Source organism: Pleurodeles waltl, chromosome 12 (assembly GCF_031143425.1).
Source record: "Pleurodeles waltl isolate 20211129_DDA chromosome 12, aPleWal1.hap1.20221129, whole genome shotgun sequence".
NCBI classification, from domain to species: domain Eukaryota; kingdom Metazoa; phylum Chordata; class Amphibia; order Caudata; family Salamandridae; genus Pleurodeles; species Pleurodeles waltl.
The window spans coordinates 432,238,207-432,262,925 of record NC_090451.1 but is presented as its reverse complement, the minus strand read 5'-3'; the positions used below and the strand labels follow the sequence as shown (position 1 = coordinate 432,262,925).

Sequence of the window (24,719 nt, the reverse complement as noted above, 5' to 3'; positions counted from 1 at the left end):
TGGCTGGCACCGCTAGCCAAGCGCCACCCCACCCATACCGCCAGCCAAGCGCCACCCCACGCACACCCCCAGCCAAGCGCCACCCCAAGCACACCGCCAGCCAAGCGCCACACCACCCATGCCACCAGCCAAGTGCCACCCCACGCACACTGCCAGCCAAGCGCCACCCCAAGCACACTGCCAGCCAAGCGCCACACCACCCATACCGCCAGCCAAGCGCCACCCCACGCACACCGCCAGCCAAGCGCCACCTCAAGCACACCACCAGCCAAGCGCCACCCCACGCACACTGCCAGCCAAGCGCCACCCCACGCACACCACCAGCCAAATGCCACCCCAAGCACACCGCCAGCCAAGCGCCACCCCACGCACACCGCCATCACTTTTTTTTGTTTATAAACAACAAAGAAACCACTAACTCATTATAAAATAAGTACAAAACTACAAACACAAAAGCTCTAACTAAATACATGACAGTAATGCCAACCGTGAAACTGAACATATGAAAATATAAAACAGGCAGTTTACGCTCACGGTATTTCCCCAAAAAAATTCCTAGTGTGGTAACTTCTAAAACAGCCCGGCACACACAGCCCAGGCTTTGAAGGGCATTCGGGGCAGTACATCTGGCTCTCCCTCCGGATTGCTCTCCGGGCACATACTCTACATTTCTTTGTGGGCAAGTCTTTTTTGGGAGTGGGAGGAAAGTGATCTGGAAAGTGGCGATCTTTCAATCTAGCCACTTCCTCCACCACTTCTACTCTAGGAACTCTTTCCTGTTCCACCACAATAAGGCTCTCTATCACTGACTCCTGAAATTTAACAAATGTCATCCTCAACTCAGGTGAACAATCCTTGAACACAATAAAAGCATTAAAAGTTGCCAAATGAAATAAATGTAGGGCCATATTTTTCTACCACACGTAAGACTTACGAAGAGCAGTGTAAAGTTCCAACCTCTGATCTACTCTGTCAACACCACCCATGTGCCTATTGTAGTCCAAAATGCACGCAGGTTTGCGCACTTCCGTAACCTGACCCCAAACAGTCACAGGGGAAGTACTCTCATCATGGATGGTAGATTGCATGTACACATCCCCACTGTCTGAAAATTTCAGAGCTAGCAGCTCATTATTCTGCAAGACACTGCACTGTCCCCTCTCAAGTTTTTTACAGACAAGCTCCCTTGGATAGCCTTTCCGGTAAGAACAGATTGTGCCACAAGCAACGGTGTCCACTCTAAACAACTCCTTGAACAACTGCACTCCAGTGTAGAAATTATCTACGTACAAATGGTGACCTTTGTTAAACAGTCGTCTACCAAGTTCCCACACAATTTTTTCACCAACTCCAAAAGTGGCTGGACAACCAGGAGGGTCAATACTGGAATCCCTACCAGTGTAGACCCTGAAATTATACACATATCCTGTACTGCTTTCTGACAGCATATACAATTTAATCCCATACTGTGAGAAACTAGGGCTGATTGCAGAGGCCCCATAACTTTTTGCCCCCATTTTCCACTTTATGCTGGTGTTTTCCTGACTCTGATGGTGCCCTGGGTACTGCTAACCAGTCCCAGGGCCTGTGCTCTGTGTAAAATGGATATGCAAATTAGGCTAATTATAATTGGCTAAGTTAACCTACCTATAAGTCCCTAGTATATGGTAGGGCATGTAGGTTTAGGGACCACAGCATAGGTGGTGCACACCTAGGTGCATTGCTGAGGTGCCCAGTGTCATTTTAAAAGCAAGCCTGCCTTGCTGGCTGCTTTTAAATTAAAGTTATATGCAAATTCGACTTTGGAATTAAAGGTACTTCCAAAGTCTTAAACTACCTTATTTTTACATATAAGTCACCCCTAAGGTGTGCCCTATGTGCCCCTAGGGCTGGGTGCCATGTAACTATAAGCAGGGATTTTATAAAAATAGATTTATAAGCCCTGGTGAGGTAAAAACAGCCAAATTCGTTTTTCCCTCATTGAAGTAAATGGCCTTCATAGGCTAGAATGGGCAGACTCTATTTTAAATTTTAAAGTCTCCTTAAATGTTACATACCAAGAATTTGGTATCAAATTGATTGTTGTAATAAATCCCACAACTTCCAGTTGTGGGATTTAATATAACTAGTGCAGGTAAAAAGTTTAGACTTTACCTAAAAAGTTGCCAATTTCAGCTCTGCATTGTTTTTGCTGCTGTGCTCTGATTGGCCAGCCTGCAGCAGCTTCTGCCAGGCTACCTTTATGAGGTGTGAAGTGGCCTGACTTCACACAAAGGAATGTGCTTGGGGAGAGAATCTCCCCTCAGCAGATGGTGAGGCAGGAAGGGGGAGGGCTGCCAAACTGGTCTTCAAAGGCAGAGAAGGACATTTGGAGCACCCAGCAACACCCCCACATCCTGCAACCCCAGACAATTAGGTGCCCCCTTGATTAGATTAGGAGAGGGCAGGAGAGGGGTGTGTTTATGATTTTTAGCCACACCAGTGGGTGGGCTCAGCCAGATGTAACCTCCAAAAATCAGATTCATCCATGTTGGATTTTTAGAGACTGTTGCCTTCTGGGATGGATTTTTGCCACACTTCCCAGGAAGTGGTCATCACAGGGAGACGACCCTGTCCCTGATTGGAGAACCAGGGCCCCCCTGCTTTTCACCCAGGAGCAAGGATAAAACTGGCAGACCTGCACCCACGCCTCAGATCCCCTCCAGAAATCAACAAGAAAGGAACTAAAGAAGAAGAAGGACTGCCCTGCTGGACCCCTGGCCTGCACCTGGACCCTGCACTCAGAAGGACTGCACCAGCTGCACACTTTGGCTTCACCACAAGAAGGACTTTGCCTGGCTTCAACTGGTTCAAGGAGGGACTCCCTGTTTGCTACAGGTGAAAAATTGCTAAACCAGAGTCCCCTGCACCAACTCCTGAAGAAAGCGACCAGCTGACCACTGTCCAGTGGCCAAAAAGGAGTTTGCGCCAGGTGCATTCTGGGAGTTGAAGTCCGCACCCCCCAAGGACCATTACAGAACTTCTGGACCCTTGGGGTGAGCTGTGGACCCCAAAAGAACCTTAAAAGAACATCTGGGTGAAGCCCCAGAAGTTTGGAAAAGATTGGAGAATTTTTGAAAAAAAGCTCCATAAAGTGACCGACCCGACGCGGAAATTCTAGCCGGCTTGCCTCAACCGCGACCCGGCCTGACTTCGTGGTTCGTCCCGGTAAAGAAAAACATCCAAAAAAGAGACTAAGTCCGAACGTAAAAAGTTGACCGGGACCTCCCAGCCATCGTATCCGAGAAGGGCTCCATGGACGTCGGATCAAGATCCAGGTTTACCCCGGTCGAAGGATTTTCATCTCGAAAAAACGACTAAGTCCGAAGGTAAAAATCACCACCGAGGAAACCGACTTCGCGTATCCGGACAAGGGCTCCAGGAGGTCGGATTCAACTGGCAGGTTCGTCCCGGGGAAGAAAAACATCAAAAAAGAGACTAAGTCAGAAGGTAACTTTTTAACCGAGGCCTCCCGCGACTTGTAGCCGAGCAGGGCTCCATCGCGGTCGGCCTGAAAGTTTGACTTTGCCCCGGTCCTGGTGCAACCAGATGACCCGATTGGCGCTTTTTGTTTCTAAGCGCTAGAAAATAATAATACTTTAAAAATTCATATCTCCGGTTTCCCTGAACCGATTTTAATCGTTTTTGTGTCATTTGAAAGATAAAAAGATAAGCTATTTTTATAAATTGGTTTTGGATTTTTAAACTGTTTCCTGTGTTTTATTTAATTACTGTTTTGTGATATTTGAATGCTTTACACTTTGTCTCCTAAGTTAAGCCTTGACGCTCGATGCCAAGCTACCAAGGGTAGAGCTGGGATTAATTTACTGAGACCTAACTGTACCTATGTGGAGGTTAGTGGCTTGTTGCTAGGTGTAGGTACCTACCTGCCCTACCAATAACCCATTTTCCAACACATACCGTGCCCTCTTACTAGGAATGCACTGCTTAAAAACTAAACGCCCCTTGAAAAGGACCAAAGACTCGTCCACACTTATCTCTTTGCCTGGAACATAGACCTCTGAAAACCAATGTACAAAATGATCAAGGACAGGCCTAATCTTAAAAAGACGGTCACAATCAGGGTGCTCTTGTGGCAAGGCTAAAGCATTGTCTACAAAATGCAGCATACGAAGAAGAAGCAAATAGCGATTACGTGTCATAGTTGCAGGAAATATAGCCGTTGCCATCAAGGGACTAGTAGACCAATAAGAAGCCAGTGACGGCTTCCTGATCAACCCCATCAAAAAAGTCAAACCTAAAAACTTTTTCATCTCTTCCAGATATGTGGGAACCCACTGAGTAGCTCTAGACTGAGGCCTAAGTCTGGCAGCGTTGTCCCTCAAATATTGCTCTGCATACAAATTAGTCTGCTCCACAATCTCTTCCAAAAATACATTGTCCACAAACAAGTGAAAGAAATGGACAGGCAAAAAGGTTTCCGTATTGACTCTACACCCTGGGAGACCAGTAAATGCAGGTAACTGTGGCTGCTCCATGTTTGGGGCAACCCAGGTGTCAGGTCTTCTAATGGGAAACCCTTCAGCCCCAGGCTGCTGCTCTCTTGGGACATCAATGTCCTCCTCTAAAACAGACCCTTCATCTGCACTGAGAGTAGCTTCCTCATCAGAAGAATACTCGGACAGAAAACTCACAGGCAGAATCTCTCACTTCCTCCTCTGCCTCAGATGCAGAGTCAGTCTCGTAATCATGGTCTGAAGACGACTCAAAGAGCATGCCAACAACCTGCTGAGCAGTCACTCTGCGGCTAGCCATGATCCTCACTAACAACAAATGGATTGCCAACAACAACTAGCACTAAAATAAGTAATAAACAAAGTGTAGCTTTATCACAAAGAGTTATGTACTAAAAAACTATACCACTCACTTGCCTGAAAAAGCTACTCACCAGCAACTACTCTGCACAGACACAGCAATTACCAATGATATCCCACTAAAAAGAAAAAAGCAAATTAGACATATGACAACACAAATATCATTGTGCTCAAATCTAAGGACGATTTCACACACAATACTGCATTTAGTACACCACCTACAAACATGTCATTCATGCATGTCAGCAATACTCCTTTGGAGTAAATTGCTTTCACTTACCTAAAACATGCAACTATGCAAACCGCAGTACAACTACTGCCAAAACCGCAAGGATCCACAGCAAAGGAAGCAAAAGCTTTGAACTAGAACAAAAAGAAGAAATAAACTGTTATAATCACAAATACAAATACTTCGCCAGTTGACAAACACCCCGCCACGAAGAACTTAGAAATTGTCCCTGGTGCCTAAGTGGCTTCTGCCCCACTAGGAGGCAGATGGGCCTAAAAAAAATAGGCTGATCTGCCCCCAAGTGGGGCAGAAATGGCCAACAGCTCTGTACCCTGTTTGGGGGGGGGAGGGCCTTGCCAAAGGGGGCGAATGGGGGTGCCCCCAGCACAAAAAAAACAAAGGGAACAAAAAATCTCTGACATCTTGGTGCCTTCTGCCCCCCTTGGGGGCAGTTGGGCCTAACAAAAATAGGCTGATCTGCCTCCAAGGTGGGCAGAAATGGCCATCACTAATGTGCCCCCTTTGGGGGGTGACCCTTGCCAAAGGTGCCGCCCCCCCACACACAAAACACACACACAGTCCCTGGTGCCTAAGTTGGTTCGGGCGTAAAAAAAATTGGACGATCTGGGCAACAGCTTTGTGCCCCCTTTAGGGGGCGACCCTTGCAAAAGGGGGCACCCCCAGCACAAAACAAAAAAAGGGGAACAAAACCAAAAAATCCCTGGCGTATTGGTGGTTTCTGCCCTCCTTGGGGGCAGATGGGCCTACAAAAATAGGCCCATCTGGCCCCAAGGGGGGCAGAGATACCCAAAACGAAATTTGCCCACTTTGAGGGGGCGACCTTTGCCGAAGGGGTGCCCCCAAACACACAAAACACACACACACACCACACAATCCCTGGTGCCTAGTGGGTTTCGACCCCCCGGGGGCCAGATCGTCCAAAAACATGGCCGATCTAGCCCCAGGGGGGCCCAAAACATATAAAAAATTATTGCCCCCGGGGCAGCGACCCTTGCATAAGGGGTCGCTGCCCACAAACATAAAGAAAAGAAAATCCCTGGTGTCTTGTGGTTTTTGCCCCCCCCCCCCCCTTGGGGTGCAGATCGGGCGAAAACTCGGCGATAAGCCCTCGGGGGGCTCCCAAAATAATTGTGAAAAATGAAATCCCTGGTGTCTAGTGGTTTTAACCCCCCCACCCACGCCCCCCCCCCCCCCCCCGGGGGCAGATCGGCCGAAAAATCGGCCGATCTGCCCCTGGGGGGGGGGGGCCAAATACGAAATAAAATAGCCCCCTATGGTAGTGACACTTGCCTAAGGGGTCGCTCCCAAAATACAATACATAAACAAATCCCTTGTGCCTAGTGGGGATTCCTGCTCCACGATCGCAGGCCTTGCCCGCGATCGTGGAGCAGGAATCCACTGAAAACAGGCACAGGGGGGAAGGAAAAACCCTTTCCTTTCCCCCGTGTCTGTTTTCCCCCCAAACACCCAAAAAGGGAAGGACTCACCTCTAGGAAGTCCTCTTCCCTCAACGCGCTGGAAGCAAATGGCTTCCAGCGCGTCCCGGCAATACTTGATGACGTTGGCGCGCTGTGAGCACGCTGACGTCATCAGATTGCCGGGGGGCTCAGGGGTGGAAGGGGAAGGGATTCCCCTTCCATCCACGAACGGGGGGCTCACGGGGGGAGCGCTAGCGCTCCCCCCGTGGGCCAGGTGCAGGACGAGGTGATCTCGTCCAAGGCACCCAGGAACCGGTGCCTTGGACGAGATCACCTAGTCCAAGGCACCCTACAGGTTAAAGTAGAAGCTAATTAGAAGACATGCTGCACTGTACAACACACATCCAGTATGTGGAATGCTTAATAATGTGTCTAGGAACGGGGTAATGCACTGGAAGGGTTTGTTTCCAATACAAATCCTATGCCAGACATCACACTCACTGCAGCACAATAGTGTGAGGTTTGCGCAGTTCTAGCAAAGGAGAAATGAGTAGCAGCAGGCAATTTTTTGTAATATTGACCCTTAACTGTTTTCTTGCGTTTGCAAAAGCAGCATGTTTGGTTTGTTTTAAAAAATAATAACTATGGGGGTCATTCTGACACCGGCGGGCGACAATGTTAGCGCCCGCTGGCCCAGCGGGAAGGGGGCCTGCAACATTGAAGCCGGCTCCGAATGGAGCCGGCGGTGTTGCAGGTGTGCGACGGGTGCACCCGTCGCGCTTTTCACTGTCTGCTAGGCAGACAGTGAAAAGCAGGCTGGGGCCCTGTTAGGGGACCCCTGCACTGCCCATGCCAGTGGCATGGGCAGTGCAGTGGCCCCCAGGGGCCCCAGGACACCCGTTCCCGCCAGCCTCTTCCTGGTGAAAACCGCCAGAAACAGGCTGGCGGGAAGGGGGTCAGAATCCCCAAGGCAGCGCTGCCCTGGAGGATTCTCCCAGCCGGGGTAAATCCGGCGGGAAACCGCCGGACCCAGCTGGGCGACCGTGGCTGTACCGCCGCGGTCGGAATGACGAATGAAGCACCGCCAGCCTGTTGGCGGTGCTTCCGTCATTCGCGACCCTGGCGGTCTATGACCGCCAGGGTCGGAATGAGGGCCTATGTCCCTTAGAATGGTTGTCTGGCCTGACCAATCTTAACCCTGGCACTCTCAGAGAGATGGTGGCACATAAATTGAAAAATATTCGTTCTGTTTTCTTTGTCTTCCCTTACTTCACCCACTTCTACCTTAACTCCCTCTCTCAACCTCCCTATCTAGCTCTTCTTCTCTATGTAACTTCATCCTCTCTCACTAGTTCAGCTCTCTCTACCTCACGTTTGGCTACATCACCGCTCTCTCAATATACCCACTATACCTCACTTGACTTTATCACCCTCTATCTCTCTGTCATGCGCTTGCATCTCTCTCTATCATGCTCTACGCCTACATCTATACATCTGTCACACTCTATCCCCTAGTTCTACCTTAACTCTGCCTACCTCACCCCTCTCTCTGTGCCTTCCTTCTCTTTTTCCAGCTGACCTCCTTGTATTTCTCCCCATCTACTTCACATCTCATACAAACTTATCTGTATCATTACTGCATCTCTCTATTGCTCTCCATGTCACTACTACATTAACTTTCTCTTCCTCTCTCAGCCGTTTCTCTCTACCTCAGTGTTTGCCAAACTGTGGGCCAGTCACAAGCCACATTTTGGTGGGTTGTGAAAATCCAAGCAATAAATAAAGATGCCTTCAAATTTTGTATTTGTCCTGTCACACTTCCTGAGCTTTAAAGACATAGGTCAAATGTCAGGCTATGACAAATTGGTGCTTATTTTTAACATGAGGACTGATGTTTAGAAAAGTAAAGGCTGTAGAATGTAATTTTTTTGACACACAACAAAAAGTAAATACTTGTAAATGATTTGTACAACAGCAGTTAGGAAAGCAAAAATAGACCACAATGATTGTAATTTTGAAGTGTGGTGGTAACAAACATTTCAATAGGCTCAAAGCAACCAAGATAGATTATTTGGTGATGCACAAACGATAAATATTCGCTAAAACTCAATTTCCACACATTATCCTTTATTTGTCATATAGTTGTATCAGTAAAACTATATGTTGTTGTAAGTTTAATGGGCATTTCAATTGAAAATGTGGTGTCTGTAATTGAGAGCACACTACCACACAATGCTTTAATCTCCCGCCTCGTTAATTAAAGCAAGGTGGGTTGAAAGGTTTGTCATTTTAAAAGATGAGTCATTCTTCTAAAAAGTTTGGGAATCACTTCTCTACCGCATCACCTTACCTATCGCTTTCCCCTTTCTCTCGTTCTACCTCTGCTCCCTTCCCTTCACCTTTCTGAATATCTTACTACTTTACGGTAACCTCTACTTCTATGTCCCTACCCCTTTTGCTCTATTATCAACTCCTATCTCTCTCTCTCTCTCTATCTCTCTTTCTTTGTCTCTCACACACACCCACGTACCTCCCTCTGAACCTCCTTCTCCATTGAATTCACCATTTCCACCTCAAGTACCTCTCTCAGACTCTTTCTTTATCCATTTCTCTACCTCAACATCTCTTCCTCTCACAGCTCTGTACCTCTTTATAAAACTCACCTCGCTTTCTCTATTTCATGTGAGTCTCTCAACTTCCTATTTTTGCTCTAACCACATTCTCCTGAGAGATTGCACTATGAAGGACATGTACTCGTATTTTTCCAAAGCTAAAGGATTAATGCAATCGCAGTAGATCTGTTCTCATGAATTTCGACTTGCTAGGAGAAACATATTTGCTAAATGCAACACTGTAGACTAGTATCAGGTACAAGGTCGCCTGAACCGGTACAGACAATGGACCTACTGACTGAAGATGAGAGAGGACCACAAGAGTATGAAATCATACCGGACATTCTGCCCGCTGGAGACGTCAATCATAAGAACCAATAAACTACGTGAGAACTGTTATGGGGTGACAAATTTGATGAAATCATTGAAACTCTATTGGATGGAGATAATGGGGTGCCAACCCTGACCAATGAAGAATTAGGGGACTGTACAACAGAAAAGGGCTAAAAACCTTTGACACGAGGAACCATTAGAGGAGAGATGCCATTGCGAACTTGTTATGACCCAGACACTTTGTCACTCTGCATAGAGACTTTGCTGTTTGGTTCTTCAAACCATCCTTGCCTTGCCAGATATATACTTTTCCTCCTTATGAGGGAAGTGTCCTTTTTTACCCATCTTGCTGTGTTTCCCTGACTGATGGCGAATCAACTGATGTCCTGAGGACAAAGATAGAATCTGTATGGCGACCCATTATGGAGGGTAACTATATGATGATGAAATTGTAATTGTCTGATTGCCTTTCCTTTCTAAGTACCAACTGCTCCTTTTGACAGGGACCATAGTTAGATGTTTTTCCAAATTCGTGTTACCAAATTGTTTTGCATGAAGCCCAAAATGCCAATGTTAATTCGAGGTTAGTTGAGGGGTTCACTAAACGTACACAAACAGACAAATGACTGGTTCAATGTTTTGTTGAATGATGCGCTAATGATACTCTGCTAAGATTAACCTATGTTGACGTCGAGCTATGTGCTAATGTTTGTGATTCTTGCCTTATTGAAATCTTATTGGAGTTGCCATATTATGACTATGCCAATGTGTTTCTTGGTTTTGAGATTAATAAACCTGCTGGTAGAATTGTAATCAATAGGGAATAAACTTCATAAAATCGTACTAAACTGGTGTGGTTATTCATGACTGAAAGGTCATGGTGGTTCCTGAGTCTTATTGATGACGTTATTGGCATATTGATAGACATATTGATCAGTTATCTCGTCCTAAGGTGTCTTCAATCAGGGTCAAAAGATTCATTGGCCTAAAACGAGTCCCAGAGTGAATAAAATAATCAGAAAGGGACGCGTTAACACTTCTTATTACCCTTTACCCATCTCTGGACCTTTCTCTCTTCCCACTACTCTCTTTAACTAACATATTTGAATACCTTTTCTCAATATGTTCTCCCTACTTTCCATCTCTTTTTTTTTCCTTAAGTATCTCTGTGTACCTGTACCCTTTGCTGCCTTTACCCCTCTCTAAATAACCTCTTTTTCTACATTACCTTTCTCCATCTCCTCTTTCTTTTCTCCGTCTCCCCCTTTCAAGGACTGTGCTCCTCTGCCTCTCTCTACATTTACTTCTGCCTATCTTTATTTCTCTGTACCTCTCAACTGCACTCTAAAACCCCCTTCTTTATACTTCTCTTTATCTTTCCTTCTGGCTAATTCACATTTCTCTATTTACTTCTCTGCCTACCTCCCATATCTTTCTAGTACATCTCTGTATCTACCTCTTTTCCCGCTGCTACATGTCATTTGCTATACTATTCTCTATATGTCTCTGTCCAATCTTGTGTATCCTAGAACTTCCAATTTCTCTTTGTCTTAGTAGGGTCACAGGCAACAGTCTAGCCCGAGAGGTATACACATGTCCCTGATTAAAGATCATATTTCTACTGGGAGTTGATCCAGTCTCTTCAAGACCAGCCTTGTGAAAGATACAGTCTGGTCTTCCCCAGGACCATACCCAATTACTGCCTCTCTCAGAACCAGTGTAAATACTTGAAGGGTTTATGCTGTTAAAACGTCTTCACATGTAACATAGAACTTAAAAGGGAGAAATTCAACCTTTGGTATTCTACCCTACTCAAGTGGGTGATGGTTCACTTTATTTTACTCAAAATGGTTAATTTAAGCTCTATCTGTTCTTGCTATGGGCATCGTCCAATAATTCCAATACTTTCTTACAGCATGGATGCCCGTGTTGCATACATAGTTTCTCCCTACCTATCCATACAGGATAAGGGGATGTAGAAGGAGACACCTCAGTTACGGAAACCGACTTTCCAATGGTCCGACAACTGAAAAGTGTTGCATGAAGTAACCATACCAGAGGCAACCCATTGTACATGGAAAGGTCTGCAACTCTGTTGCATCATCCAAAAGAAGCTACTGTTCTCCTTAAATCAATAAAGACAAATCACAAGTTAGAAGAATCATTTCCCTAGCAAAATTCAACAACACTAAACACTTGAATGAACAAGTTACCAACACGTTTAATACTTCTAAATCCCTCTCTGACTGTCAGCAAATCTTGCTCTCTGCCTGCACATCACACTAAAATGTCACACTATGATGCAGGCAAACCTGTGCATCTAATCAGATGTCCAGCATCTGCAATTTCCCCAAAGAAGTATCACCTCTGTAACGCTATGCACTCAAACTTCAAACTGGAGTCTGGGCTAACTCATCTTCAATCACTAGAGAGCTAGTTACAGAAAAAGATCACTCACCACACCCATAACATTTGATGGTACAATTAATAACAATCCAGAAAAAGGGGAACTAAGACTTATATGGCAACAGCAGGACCTCTGCCCATTTTCTCATTTACTCTTGATTTTCAGTGCCACCTCTGGGAATTGGGAGAAGACATAAATTAGTCCCTAAGGAAGAGTAAATGAAAGGGCGCCCATCACCAACCAATGGTGTCTAGAAAACATGAACAAAAATAGGACACCATCCTGTTCTCATTTGTTGCAAATAGATCTACTCCTGGTTATCCAGACCTACAGAACTATCCTCTTGAATAGCAGTGGAGAAACTCAAAAATCATGAGAGGAAGTTCACTTGTGGTTTAGCCACTCATCTCCATTATTGTCCTTTTCTGTACTCTAAGTAGAAAATAGAGTGCTCACAGTGGATTCAAAAATCTCTCTGAAAATATCTGACAGAGGCATAGACTTTATCACTGATCCGTTTAGGTATGCCTTAGAATTGTTTGTGTTGGCCAGCACTTCTACCCAACTTATATGTTAAATGCCAGCTGGCCTCATCTCCATGCCTCAACCTTCTTCCAATTTGAAGACATCTGTGCTATAAAGCTGAAGGTCACTGTTTGTGAACAAAACTGAAAACCAGTGTTGTCACCTTTTTTAAGCCAACTTTTTTGGATTTTTATCATCAACAGCACCATAGATACATCAGACCACGCAATCCATTCACCAACATCAGTACAAGCAGTAAGTAGCATGAGCCCCATAAGCTTGTACACATAGTAGTAGTGATCAGGAAACACATGTTCCACAAAGTCAACAAACATTTCAAACAGGAGTCAGTCCAATTCCAGCCGCTGAAAAATAACAGAGGAAAATAAGCACACATCATGCAGCCGTGTCACACAGACTGCCCCCAAAATCCACCAAGTTAATAACGAATGGCATAAATTATGTCACCACTACACCCCACCTTTGCTGGGAAGGAGGGGGTCAGAGAGGATGGGGAGAAATAGGGGGTTGATATACCCAGACCAGTTCCAATGAACAGTTACCATGTGCAGGCAATCAGTCCGATATAGTAGAGCTGCCCTGTGGTCCCTGAAGGGCAACTAAGAGATCTTCCCTGCTGCCACAATGGGCCACCTCCCCAGCCCACGTGCTCCTTCCTGCCAGAGGGCTGTGGCTTCGGCCTTTCCCCATTTGAGAGTGGCTGCTTGCCAATGCCCTACTCCATGTAGCGCACCAAGCTTCCAGTATATAGCGCTCAATCTATGTACCATAAGCAATACCAGCTCAATAAAATGATTAGTGGCCAGCCAGGTTTGGCGCCTATAAAGGCCTAGCATTTTGCTAGCCGTACATTTGAGGACCGTATCACCTGTTATTCTGGCAAGGGTGTCTGTGACCCCTGGCCAAAGATTGCTAGCCATTGGACAGCTCCAGAACATATACAGCATGTCAACTCCAGGCGCATGGCAGCACAGGCAATCTGATGTAGCCCCAGGGAAGATTTTTTGGAGTCTTGCCAGGGCGAGGTGTGCCCTGTATACGAAATTGAATTGTAAATATTGGAAGTGGGCATTGCAAGAGACATTACGTCAGAATAAAAAATTTTGTCCCACTCATTCTGGGTCAACTAGCAGCCTATGCCCCCCTCCCAGGTCCTCCAGTGTTGTCACCTGCCATTGCCATCTTATGTAATCTGTAATTGTGGAGTTAGTGGATCCAGCTGAACTCCTTATCCCAGATTCACTAGACAGTTACCACTGCAGATCTTTGAGGGTCCAGTTCTGGGCAGGAATAGTCTGTTAAAATTCTTGCAACACTAGCTCTCAGTAAAACTTGATATTTCTCATAGCAGGCATCAAATTTATACACACTTTTTAAACTAGAAAGACATTCATGGCCAGATACACTGAACTCTAAAAACAGTCCCTAACTGGTCCTTTTTTACTTTTCATGTTTCATGTCCGCCAGCTTCTGAATCCTGGCTGCCTGTAAAAACTGTACTCTGACATTGTTCTGAGGATAGCAATTCTAAAGCACTGAGTGCTGTGCTGGCACCAGTTGGGATTGCTTGGAGCTTCTTAGCAGGCCATACTCTGGAAGATCGGCACATAGACATTCTTTCAATGGTATTCATCTTGAATGCTGCCATTGTGAACTAGTAACACAGTCTTTGAATGGTGTACTGGAGATATGACTGGTGAGTTTTCCATTTCTAAATGAAGTATTATGAGTCCTGCAAGTTGACTTATTACTTGTGCTCCACAGGAAGGACAAAGAGAATGATGCCTTGAAAGGCCCACTTTTTGAAAAGCACATTCGGACCCACCTGTTTAATTTGTTTTAAGTAAAATAGAAAAATTACTTCCTGTGAGAGCAATTTCCACCATGAAACTTACTGAGAAAAACCCATCTCCCTCATCACAGCTTGAAACCATGACAATTACTTTCCTTTATAATAATTCTCATGTGCTGTTCTACTAAGAAACTCTCTGTGTTTCTTAAAAGTGCCATATAGTAACCAAAAGGTAAGTATTATTTAAATTAAAGCCAACTCTACCAGTGCTGGATTAATAAGAACACCTGCACTGCCATGAGTATGCTCTTCCACACACATCCTTGAAAGGTTTCATCTTGTGTTCCACAGAGAAATCTATCTGTATGGACTTGGCAAAATAATGTCTGTTGGGACTGCAATACTTTAATTGATGATAACTGTTATCAGGTTTTTTGTGCACTTCACACTGATGCTGCAGACTTGTGAATCCTAGCCCTCCTTGATAATTTCCCTGAGGAATTACAAAACTGACAGGCACTTTGAAGATCTAGGTTTTGATTTCCTATTAATTAGGATTGCATACATCTGAATGTCAACTACAACTTTGAATGCCAAAGGCAATTTTACTACTTCATCAAGTCTATGCTCGCATAACCTTTGCACTTTGAAAGGCATGTGGTGTTTTAGGCTTGGGCAGAGGTCTCTACATTCCTGAATTTTCCAACCCTATTTAAAACTCCCGCACATGGAAGAGACAATTAAGAAGACACTGGACCGGATATTGATAACAGTGAAAGAATGAACAGGTAGAATTGAAGATACCTGACCCCACTGAGAAGATGGACTGAAGGACTCTGACGTCTGCTGGTACAAAGAACTAGGATGGGTCTCTTCAGAGCCAGTGGTGGTGGCCCCTTATGACCCCTGAGGAACAACACAGAGACTGGGCTTGCTGAGGGTGACCCTGGAGGGTTCCCTTGGGACTTCTCTGAACTGGCCCCTCACTCCGCTAACACACAGGTGCCCTGGAAGTAGTCAGAAGGCTGCGGGACCTGGGGAGTTTGTCAGGGAGGGTGTTCTGTGTGTTGGCTCTGGAGGGGCTGTAGAAGACATTCCCTAAGCAGGAGAGAGTATCAGAAACTCAGGTAGAGGACAACTCTGGCAATGAGATTGTTAAAATAATTTTCTATGTAAAAGGCCCAGTGTAGAGGTTGGGAGGGCTTGCAAAACTGCCCCTATGGTTAAAGCACACAACCAGTAGTAAGATGAGGCCACTATCATGAAAATTTGCCCGATGTAACCAGAGGAAAATGCATGAGAAGCAGGGTCCACCCAGGGGACCAGGTGGAGAATAGAGAGGATAGCACTCTGCTGCAAGTTTCCAAACTCCCCCGGGGACGGTCAAGTCCCCAGGGGTTGTTGCATCCTCAACAATTTAATCTTCAGTGGGGTGCAATACAGCATCCTGCCCGACATGATGTGAACCCTCAAGGACCCCACTCCCCAAGGCCTGACGCAATTCAAATTGTACTGGTTGACTAAAACACCCTGGGAGCGAAATGAGCATCAAGACTGTGATGTTTCCACCCATCCCCTGTGCTTGCGTCTGGGGAAATAGGTATACCCTGCACTAAGCCACATACCTATGACCAATGCGGGCAGGAAGTACAATTAATTCTGTTCCTGCCATTGTTGACACCAGCAAGCACAAACAAAGTAGATGCAGCCAGCAGGGACAGCAGGGGAGCCTTCCTCATCCCCCAACAAAGTACAGCACCCAGGTGCCCAAGTGGTTTGAGCACCTGGTGTTGGAAAAGTTGCAGCGTGAGGCCACTTTATTCAGGAAAAAACATTTCCACAAGCGGCAAGGCCACTCATTTAATATTCACCCTTCAAAGAAAAGGAGTGCCCCATAAGCACCTTTTTTAACCCAAAAAATGTGCATTTTTGGCTCATGTGGTGCCCTAGGAAAGGCAAGGGCATTACCAAGGAATTACCAAGTGTTCTAAGGGGGTTTCAGCAGTGTGGTAGCCCCATTAGAGTGGCCCACAATGGAACATATTTGCCACCCTACGATTCCCGTGGGGGTAGATTTATGCCCCCAGGAGACGTTTTGAATGTTTTGTCCTTTTCAAAAAGGCTCTGGAGTGTGGGGATTGTTCTGTTGGTTAATCCTTAATGTGCAATTACAGCATAGTAAACTTGAAAGAAAGACTATTGCATGTATTTTATTGAATATATCAATGATATCACTGACAAAGAAATAGTAAACATTTTAGTGAACGTTATTGAAAGATGGTACTGACCAGCAAGTTTTGTAATTGCTCCATATATGTTGTGTCTATGCATAAGTCTAGAAGTACTGTGATCTATGGTTGAGACTTTCTGGGGTGTCACTGTTTTGAGATTGTCACCTCTACCTAATTGTAAATATGTTAATTGAGTAGTATTCAGTAGTGTGTGTTTAATAAAGTACTTTTCCTTTTAAAAGAAAAAGTACTGCCTGAACAATGATTTATTGAGTGTTGTGTTCCTGTGAGCTAGGGGTACTTGATCGTGCCACCTCCCCTGCATAAACTTTGGACTAGTCTGCTTTTTTTTACCCTGAGTGAGTCTAGAACTACAATCGGGTACCTGGTTCCCAAGAGAAAAGTGCAGACATTACTTGTGGAAGACTCATATCATTCTCAACTAATAACCCAATTCCTTACAATTATTTTTTTAATAAAATGGAAATAAACATCTTTTTATGTTTCAGATGATGAGCTTTACAGTGAATCCATTTTCCGCAAGCGATGGTTTTGAGATCAGTGGTGCTGTGGGAGGTTTGAGTCTTACCAGCACAGATGGACAAGTTATACCTGTTAACGGCTTAAAGGAGCCAGTAGAGGTAAAGAGCAGTTAATCTTTATTTCTTATCCCAGTGTGGGTTTCGATATCAATGCTGATTCAAAATATCTCATCCAGTAGTTTTAATAAAATGGGAAGGTGGGGTGATGGTATGCCCTTGTTCTCCACTTATCAAGGTAGGTTCATTTGCAACTCACATGGTTACACTTTTTGAATAAGCGTCCCTCTAAGAGCAATGCTTGGAAACTCAGACTTGAGAGACATGCCCCTCACTTGCAGAGGTCACAGGAAGGCAGCATAGGATGATGCAACAACGCCAGCTTACACATCTCTCAAAGTGAGGTAATGCAGATCAGTATACTTCTGCGGTGCAAAAAGGATTTTTTAAATCTAATTTTCGCATTAACATTGAAGGGTCCTGAGTATTCTTTCTGCCTCAAGTAAATGTATTTTAATTAAGAATTAAGGCCCGGATGTATCAAAAGGTTTTACCCATTCTGTGTCAATGGGAAAATGCTTTGGTACATATGGCCCTAAGGGCCACATGTAGGAAAAAATCAAATTGCGACTTGCAATTTGCGAGTCTGTGCGACTCGCAAATTGCAAGTCGCAATTTGACATGCAGAAAGGTGTCTCAGACACCTTCTGCAACTCGCAATGGGGTCGCAAAGACCCACCTCATAAATATTTATGAGGTGGGTCGCAGTTTGCGACCCCATTGCGAGTATAGGCACTCGCTGACATGGAGGCCTGCTGACGTCAGCAGGCCTCCATGTTAGCGACCTGCCTTTTAAATAAAGGTTTTTTTTTTTTTTTGAAGTGCAGCCCGTTTTCCTCACAGGAAAACAAGCTGCATTTCAAAAACATCCGAAACCTTTTGTTTCGGTTTTTTCAGGGCAGGGAGTGGTCCCTTGGACCACTCCCTGCCCTGAAAAAATAATTTGGGGTCCATTCACAAAGGGGAAGGGGTCCCATGGGGACCCCTTCCCGTTTGCGAGTGGGTTACCATCCACTTCAAGTGGATGGTAACTGCGACTCCATTTGCGACCGCGTACGCGGTCGCAAATGGAGTTGCATACCACTCCGACTCGCAAATAGGAAGGGAACACCCCTTCCTATTTGCGAGTCGCAAATGCATATTGCGAGTCGGTAACGACTCGCAATATGCATTTGTGCATTGCAAACCCACGTTTGCGAGTCGCAAACGGCGATTTTCGCCGTTTGCGACTCGCAAAAGGGTTGCTACATCTGGCCCTAAGTCCTTTAAAGGATTGTATTATGGAGTATTGACACCTTAGACTATCAAGGTAGAAGAATATCAAGGACAGAATATTGAGGGATAATCTATTGAAAGATAAGTGCATATAGGGAAGTTTAGACTCCACATCTACCCACTTTGAAGATATATGTACTGAATAGGTATATGGTTGTGCAGTTAGGTATAGAAAAGACTTACTTAGCTGTCTATTTTTTAAAATATATTTTATATATTTTTTACTCATTATTGTGTCAGTATACCGGGGTCCCTATTCAGAGTGCACACTCTTATAAAGGAAATGCTGATGAAGCATTAGAGGAAATCAATTTTTCATGAGTGTACGTGGCCATTGTAATTAAGATATGCCACAGGCAACAGCCCTGCCTTTCCTTTAGTAGTTCAGTCTGGTGTCACTGTTGCTATTTTCACGGACAGAAGGTAAGACCTACAATGGAGGCCCTACCCACAGGGATAGAGGAAATGCTGATGAAGCATTAGAGGAAATCAATTTTTCATGAGTGTACGTGGCCATTGTAATTAAGATATGCCACAGGCAACAGCCCTGCCTTTCCTTTAGTAGTTCAGTCTGGTGTCACTGTTGCTATTTTCACGGACAGAAGGTAAGACCTACAATGGAGGCCCTACCCACAGGGATAGAGGGGTAGACCTTGGAATAGATAGGCCCAAAGGGTGCACTCTCCATAGCATACAATACAACAAACCATGGGGTAACCTTTGCCTGACTCTGGAAAAAGTATCCCCCGTGGTAGTCCTGTCACTCATCATCAAAAAAGAAAAATATGTTTTTTTCTTTTTTTTACTATGACCCTCACCCACTCTATTAGTGGCATGTTTCATCATTGGGTCTCATCCTGGCCCCTAAAAGCCAGGATGGGCTCATCCCTATCCCATTGCATGGCTTTTATATACACACATTTCAACATGAAAAGTATGTTATACCGGGGCATTGAATGTAGCATGCGTCCTGATAAAAGCCCTGTACCAGAGGAGCCATAGAATAGGGGCTGAAACATGTTGACTGTGATTTTAGGGGCATAGGACCATTATATCCTAAACCCCCTGGTGACAAGTTTTTATTCATACCCATCTAGACCACTAATAAAGGGATACCTAGGCCTGTCTGAGGTATTGTTAGCTTTTCAGATACCGCAGTCACAAAATATCTAAAGTGCTCCCTGGAATACAGTTGAGATCATCCTGACTTTTAAGGACCAGGATGAGACCCAATAATGAAGCATACCAATACTAGAATGGGTGAGGCTCTTATTAAAGAAATTAAAAGATTTATTTTTCTTTTTTGACGAGTGATGGAGCATCCAAATGGAGTATTTTTCCAGATTCAGACAAAGGATATCCCGTGGTTTGTTAGCTTCTCACTGTGTCTATGTCTATGGGAGGACCCTTTACACACTCCACCAGAGTTTAGTGGGTAAAATTATTGGTAATTTGAAATTCAGTGAAATTGAAACACAACTCTATTCTATTAGACATATTAGAGGGGCTTTAGACATAGACGTTTGAAGGCATAGGTATAGTGGGTAATTGCCCAGGACCCCCATTTCCCATGGGACCCCCTGGGGAAGGGATTTGTATTTCTATATCACTACTATTTACTATTTAACTATCACCACTTCTTAACCTCTGCCTGCCTACCTGTAACTCAGACTCTCTCTCTGTATCTACGCACCATCATCTTAAAGATTTTGGGGCCTCACCCAAGACATATATTGGCTGTTTTGTGTGAACGCTTTTCTGATAATTGTATGTATAATTCAGTATTGTTTGGTATCTTGGAGGCTTGAATCAACAGAAAACGGACAATCAAATTCAAAGTTGTTCCAAATAGGGTGTCACAAACTATGTCTTGCCCAGGACCCCAAAAATCCTTAAGATGACACTGGCTTCAGACAATCCAAAATCAATGTATGTATGAATCATGAATGTGTAGTGTGTGCAACCCAGCTCAGTAGTGTCAGAGGATAGGCTCTAGCCACCACCGGGAAGGGACTAAGATGAAAAGAGTCTTATGGGCAAGAAGACAAGATGTGAAGCAAAAGGATGTGAGTGAGCAGGATGTCCTGGTACCAAACATTCTCCTCACCCTCTCTTAGTACTTCAGGGAAAACAGTCGGAAGCTTAAATTTGGGAAGGGAACAACTCTGCAAAGTTTTACAAACTGGTTTTAAATGAACCACTAATTACAGAGCTGACAGTTATTGTAAAACAGTGTCAATGAAAATGTCTCTGAAGTTTTATGAATGTTATATATTGCCAGCCTTTATTAGTAATGTTGGCATGCCTGACCTTGGTAAGTAAACTTACAAGGGGACGCCAACAGGTTGATGAACCTTTTGACTCGCTTAAAGATGTTTCCACCATTAAGCCAGTACATGCAAATCAATAATCAATCAACAACGTCAATAATATATGATCATCAGTAGCATTAGTAATCAATTTGAGTCAGAAATTGTCACACACCATGACCTTTCAGTCATGAATAACCACACCTTTATGTAAAAGTTAGAATATCTATTTCTCTATATTAAGAATGCTAGTGTCACATAAAATAATCTCAAAATCAAATGTTAAATTTACAGAAACAACACTGGATATGCCTAAAGAAACGCAAACTAATCACAGCTTGAACTATAACACATTCTGAAGTCAGTGTGCAAATTTATAAGAAGAACAACTGTGCAAATGTTATTACATATATTTAGATTCAGCAAACAAAAGACATCAATTGTTACTCCAAGTATTGTTTTTCATTAGTGAAGATTATAGCTAACACCAGATTAGAATTAGCATGCTGTGCTTCATGCAAAACGATTTTAGTCAACACAACTTTGGAAAAACATCTAACTGTGGCTCTATCAAAATAGTGCGGTTGGTACCTAGAAAGAAAATCAAATAGACATAGCAAACAACATCATCGTCAATATACCTATCCTCAGTTTGGATTAGCAATCTGTGACAGTCTTCATCCTCAGGACATCAGTCTGGTCATCTCGCATCAGGAGTCAGCATCAAAGTTCAGAAAAGTCAAAGTCTCTTAAGCATTAAAGTTAGGCATTGCTTCTCAAGACAGAAAATGGGCATGAATTAGGTGTCTTCTCCCTGTTCAGTCTGGCTAAGTTAGAATTCCTAAAACTACTTCCCAGTTTCATATTGGTCAAGGGATCGCATGTTCCTACTTTATCCAATAAAACTTTAACTTCAAATCTGCAGTTCCTACTAGTTCACAGTTCACATGTCGACGATTGGTCCTTTTAGTAATGTCCTCATTATCCAGCTCGTCAGGTAACAATATTGTTGCAGCTTATACTTGAGTCAGTGTCTCTATTGTTTTAGCCTGAGAAAGGCAGTCTTACACACATTACGTCTACAATGTTACATTTAACAGGAACAGCTTCTTCTAGCAAGCAGTTCTCATGAGAAAGACTTTTAGCTATGAACACATTAGTTCAGCACAGTGGAAAATCACAATTCAGTTCACTAAGCAGACATTTTATTAAACGTTTAAGAAATAAGGCTTGACATGAGGCCGTGCAACTAGTCCAAGACCTCTGCTAAGTTAAGGCTTTCAATTAATAAAGCTACTACACAATGCATAGCCCTAAATATGATGTATTACTCCATTAATCAAACAAAAGCTCTTTATTTCATATTTATAAGACATTAATAAGTACACTTCGTGAACATTGGTGGCCACTCACGTGGGTACATTTTCAAATGTGTGCATTATTTTTCTCTAAATTATTACATTTTCTAAGCAAATCCATTACTCAAAATTCATTCATGTTCAATAATATTTTCTGTTAAAACTCCTGCTCTAACAGTAACGATGTTGGTCTTGATATTCAGATTCTTTGAGAATAATATATGGAAAAAATAGGAAAACACCACTATTTATGTATACAATAACTCTGTAGCGGTGCTAGATATCATACCATGTAGCAGCCAGAAGCCAAGTAGACTGGGTTTTCTAAAAACCTCCGATTATGGTAGATTACAGTATAAAATATTTCATTTTGACCACGTCCTGGGATGTTTTATCCCTGAAGAAGGTGTTTGTCTGCTATTGCAGTGTTTTTTTGTGAAGCAGTTTGCTCTTATGGTACATATATATTTGAGCATTAATACTTTCCAGGTCATGTTTCTCAGAAGAGGCCCTTAGGTGACAATTGGCACGTTCTAAAACGCCTTAATAAATACATAGCCTACAAATGATTCTGCACATGCGCTCTAATTACACAGCAATCTTCTATTACGCTGGTCTTGTTATTTTCCTGTGGTAACTAGTTAGTTAAATAATCTAAAACTTTTCGACTAATTGTTGTTTCTGTCTATCAGACTCCAATGCCTTGCTGGTCATTGCTGCTCAAGTAGATAACTCACATTTAGAGATTATTGGAGATATGTGCATTTAAATAAAAGCCTTATTTATCTATAACGTCCATGTGTGTTTAACTCTAGATAATCTTGCCAAGGCCTTCCACATCACCGGAGGATACTGCCCTGCTGGCCGTAGGGAATACAACAGCGCTGCAGATTAATGTCACTTCATTTGACGCCTCTCTGGTGGTTCACGTGGAACCGGAAGAAGGGCTCCCTTTAGTGTTGTACTTAGCAAATGGCTATCATCCGAATGAGACCAGCTACGATATTAAAACCCAGCTGCCCCACTCCCAGAGCAATGGAGGTATGTAATGCAATGAATGCTGTCTCATAAAGTGAATTGTGCGCATGCAAATTATTCAAATATACCCCCTTGCATTTAATTGAACATTGGTTTGAATCTTTTATTTCAATTACGCATCAGCTCTCTAACCTTAGTGGGGAGTTTCACTCTTGCAGTCATCCTCTGCCTAATCCTATTTATATATCTCTTTCTATCTCCTGTTATAAATATTTAATTTGCACCTTTCTTTTCTCACTTACAGTCTTATTATGAGTCCTTGGTAAATCCCAGTTTAGGTTGATACAGGAGCTTTTACCCGAATCGAGATTACAAATTGTGCAAGAAAATGTACATAACGTTTTTTTTTCACCAGTACAATTTCACCCAGGAGAAACCTTGTCAAATGTGAACAGCCTGTTTATAAAAAGGTAAATATGAATACATTGGTACTCACATTCCCAACACCGCTTGTTATGCCTCATTGTGAGCTAGAGAACTCGTAATGATGGGGTAACACACAACACTCAGGGCCTCATTATGAGTTTGGCGGTCCAGAATCGCGGTTGCGCTTGGACTGCCACCGACAGGGGCGTTCCGACCGCCACATTATGACTGTGGCGGAGCGGCCACGGTTCGACTGCCGGTTCCGCCAGGTTGCTGCCAGCCGATGGCCTGGCAGTGCCAGCGGTCTCTATCTGCCAGGGCAGCTCCGGATTACAACCTGCGTTTCCGCCAGCCTTTGCATAGCGGCCCCACTGCCATGCAAAGGCTGGTGGAAATGGGGTGCACTTGGCATAGGCAGTGCAGGGGCCCACGTGGTCAGCTCAGTCGCGCTTTTCACTGCCTGAATTACGACCAGTGAAAACCGCGACGGGTGCTGTCACACCAAACTCACCGCAACATTGATGCCGGCTCTATTATTAGCCGGCGTCAATGTTGTGGTGTGTTTCCCGTTGGGCCGGTGGGAGAAAATGCTGTTTCCGCAAGCCAGCCCAGCAGGAAACTCGCAGTAGGTACTGCAGAGGGACGGCCTCACATGCGGTCATCCCGATGCAGGACTTTGGCAGGCAGCCTCCGCCGCCTACCAAAGTCATAATGAGGGCCTCAGTAATTGCTGAACTTTCCATATTGGTGGCACGTATGCCATATTGCCGTACTGAGCCATCATTTTACGGGCACTCCTAATGAGGCCCCTATATTTTATGCAAAATGATTCAAAATAGGCACTCATTACCATGGAATTGGGAAAGCAAATAGGATTTACAATTATTGAGTAAGCAAGAGAATAAGATTTTACGTAGGATTTTCAAAGTACGAGCAAGTCCGCATAAGGAAGCATTGGCAAAACACATAAAAGGGACCTATTGGTTTTGCCTATGCCTTTTGGCCATGCTGTGCAGCCTGTTTAAAAAAAAAAAAAAGTAATTTCATAGTCTTGCACGTGCGTGTTGACGTATGCATGCACGAGTCACTAAGTATATGCACATTCAAAATGATGTGAGCACCATTTTTTTATTTACTAATATGAGATACATTGGTAAATTTTAAAAAAAAAAAAACTAAGGGGCATATTTAAGAAAAAAAGAGCTGCACACAGTGCAGCGCCACTTGTTTTGAGCCCCTTAGTGCCCCCCCAACGCCGCCTTGTGTGCTCTGTATTTACAATACTGTGCACCATGGCGGTAGTTAGGGGAC

General features: G+C 44.1%; 1 protein-coding gene across 1 annotated transcript in view; it reads left to right on the top strand.

The window, feature by feature from the left end:
• Positions 1-24,719, top strand: part of LOC138267136 (polycystin-1-like protein 2) — an 835,832-nt gene that overhangs the window by 482,174 nt on the left and 328,939 nt on the right. Inside the window, exons 21-22 of the mRNA XM_069215990.1 lie at positions 16,973-17,104; positions 22,820-23,045. Of these exons, the coding sequence (XP_069072091.1) occupies positions 16,973-17,104; positions 22,820-23,045 (358 nt within the window). The remainder of the gene's footprint in view (positions 1-16,972; positions 17,105-22,819; positions 23,046-24,719) is intronic.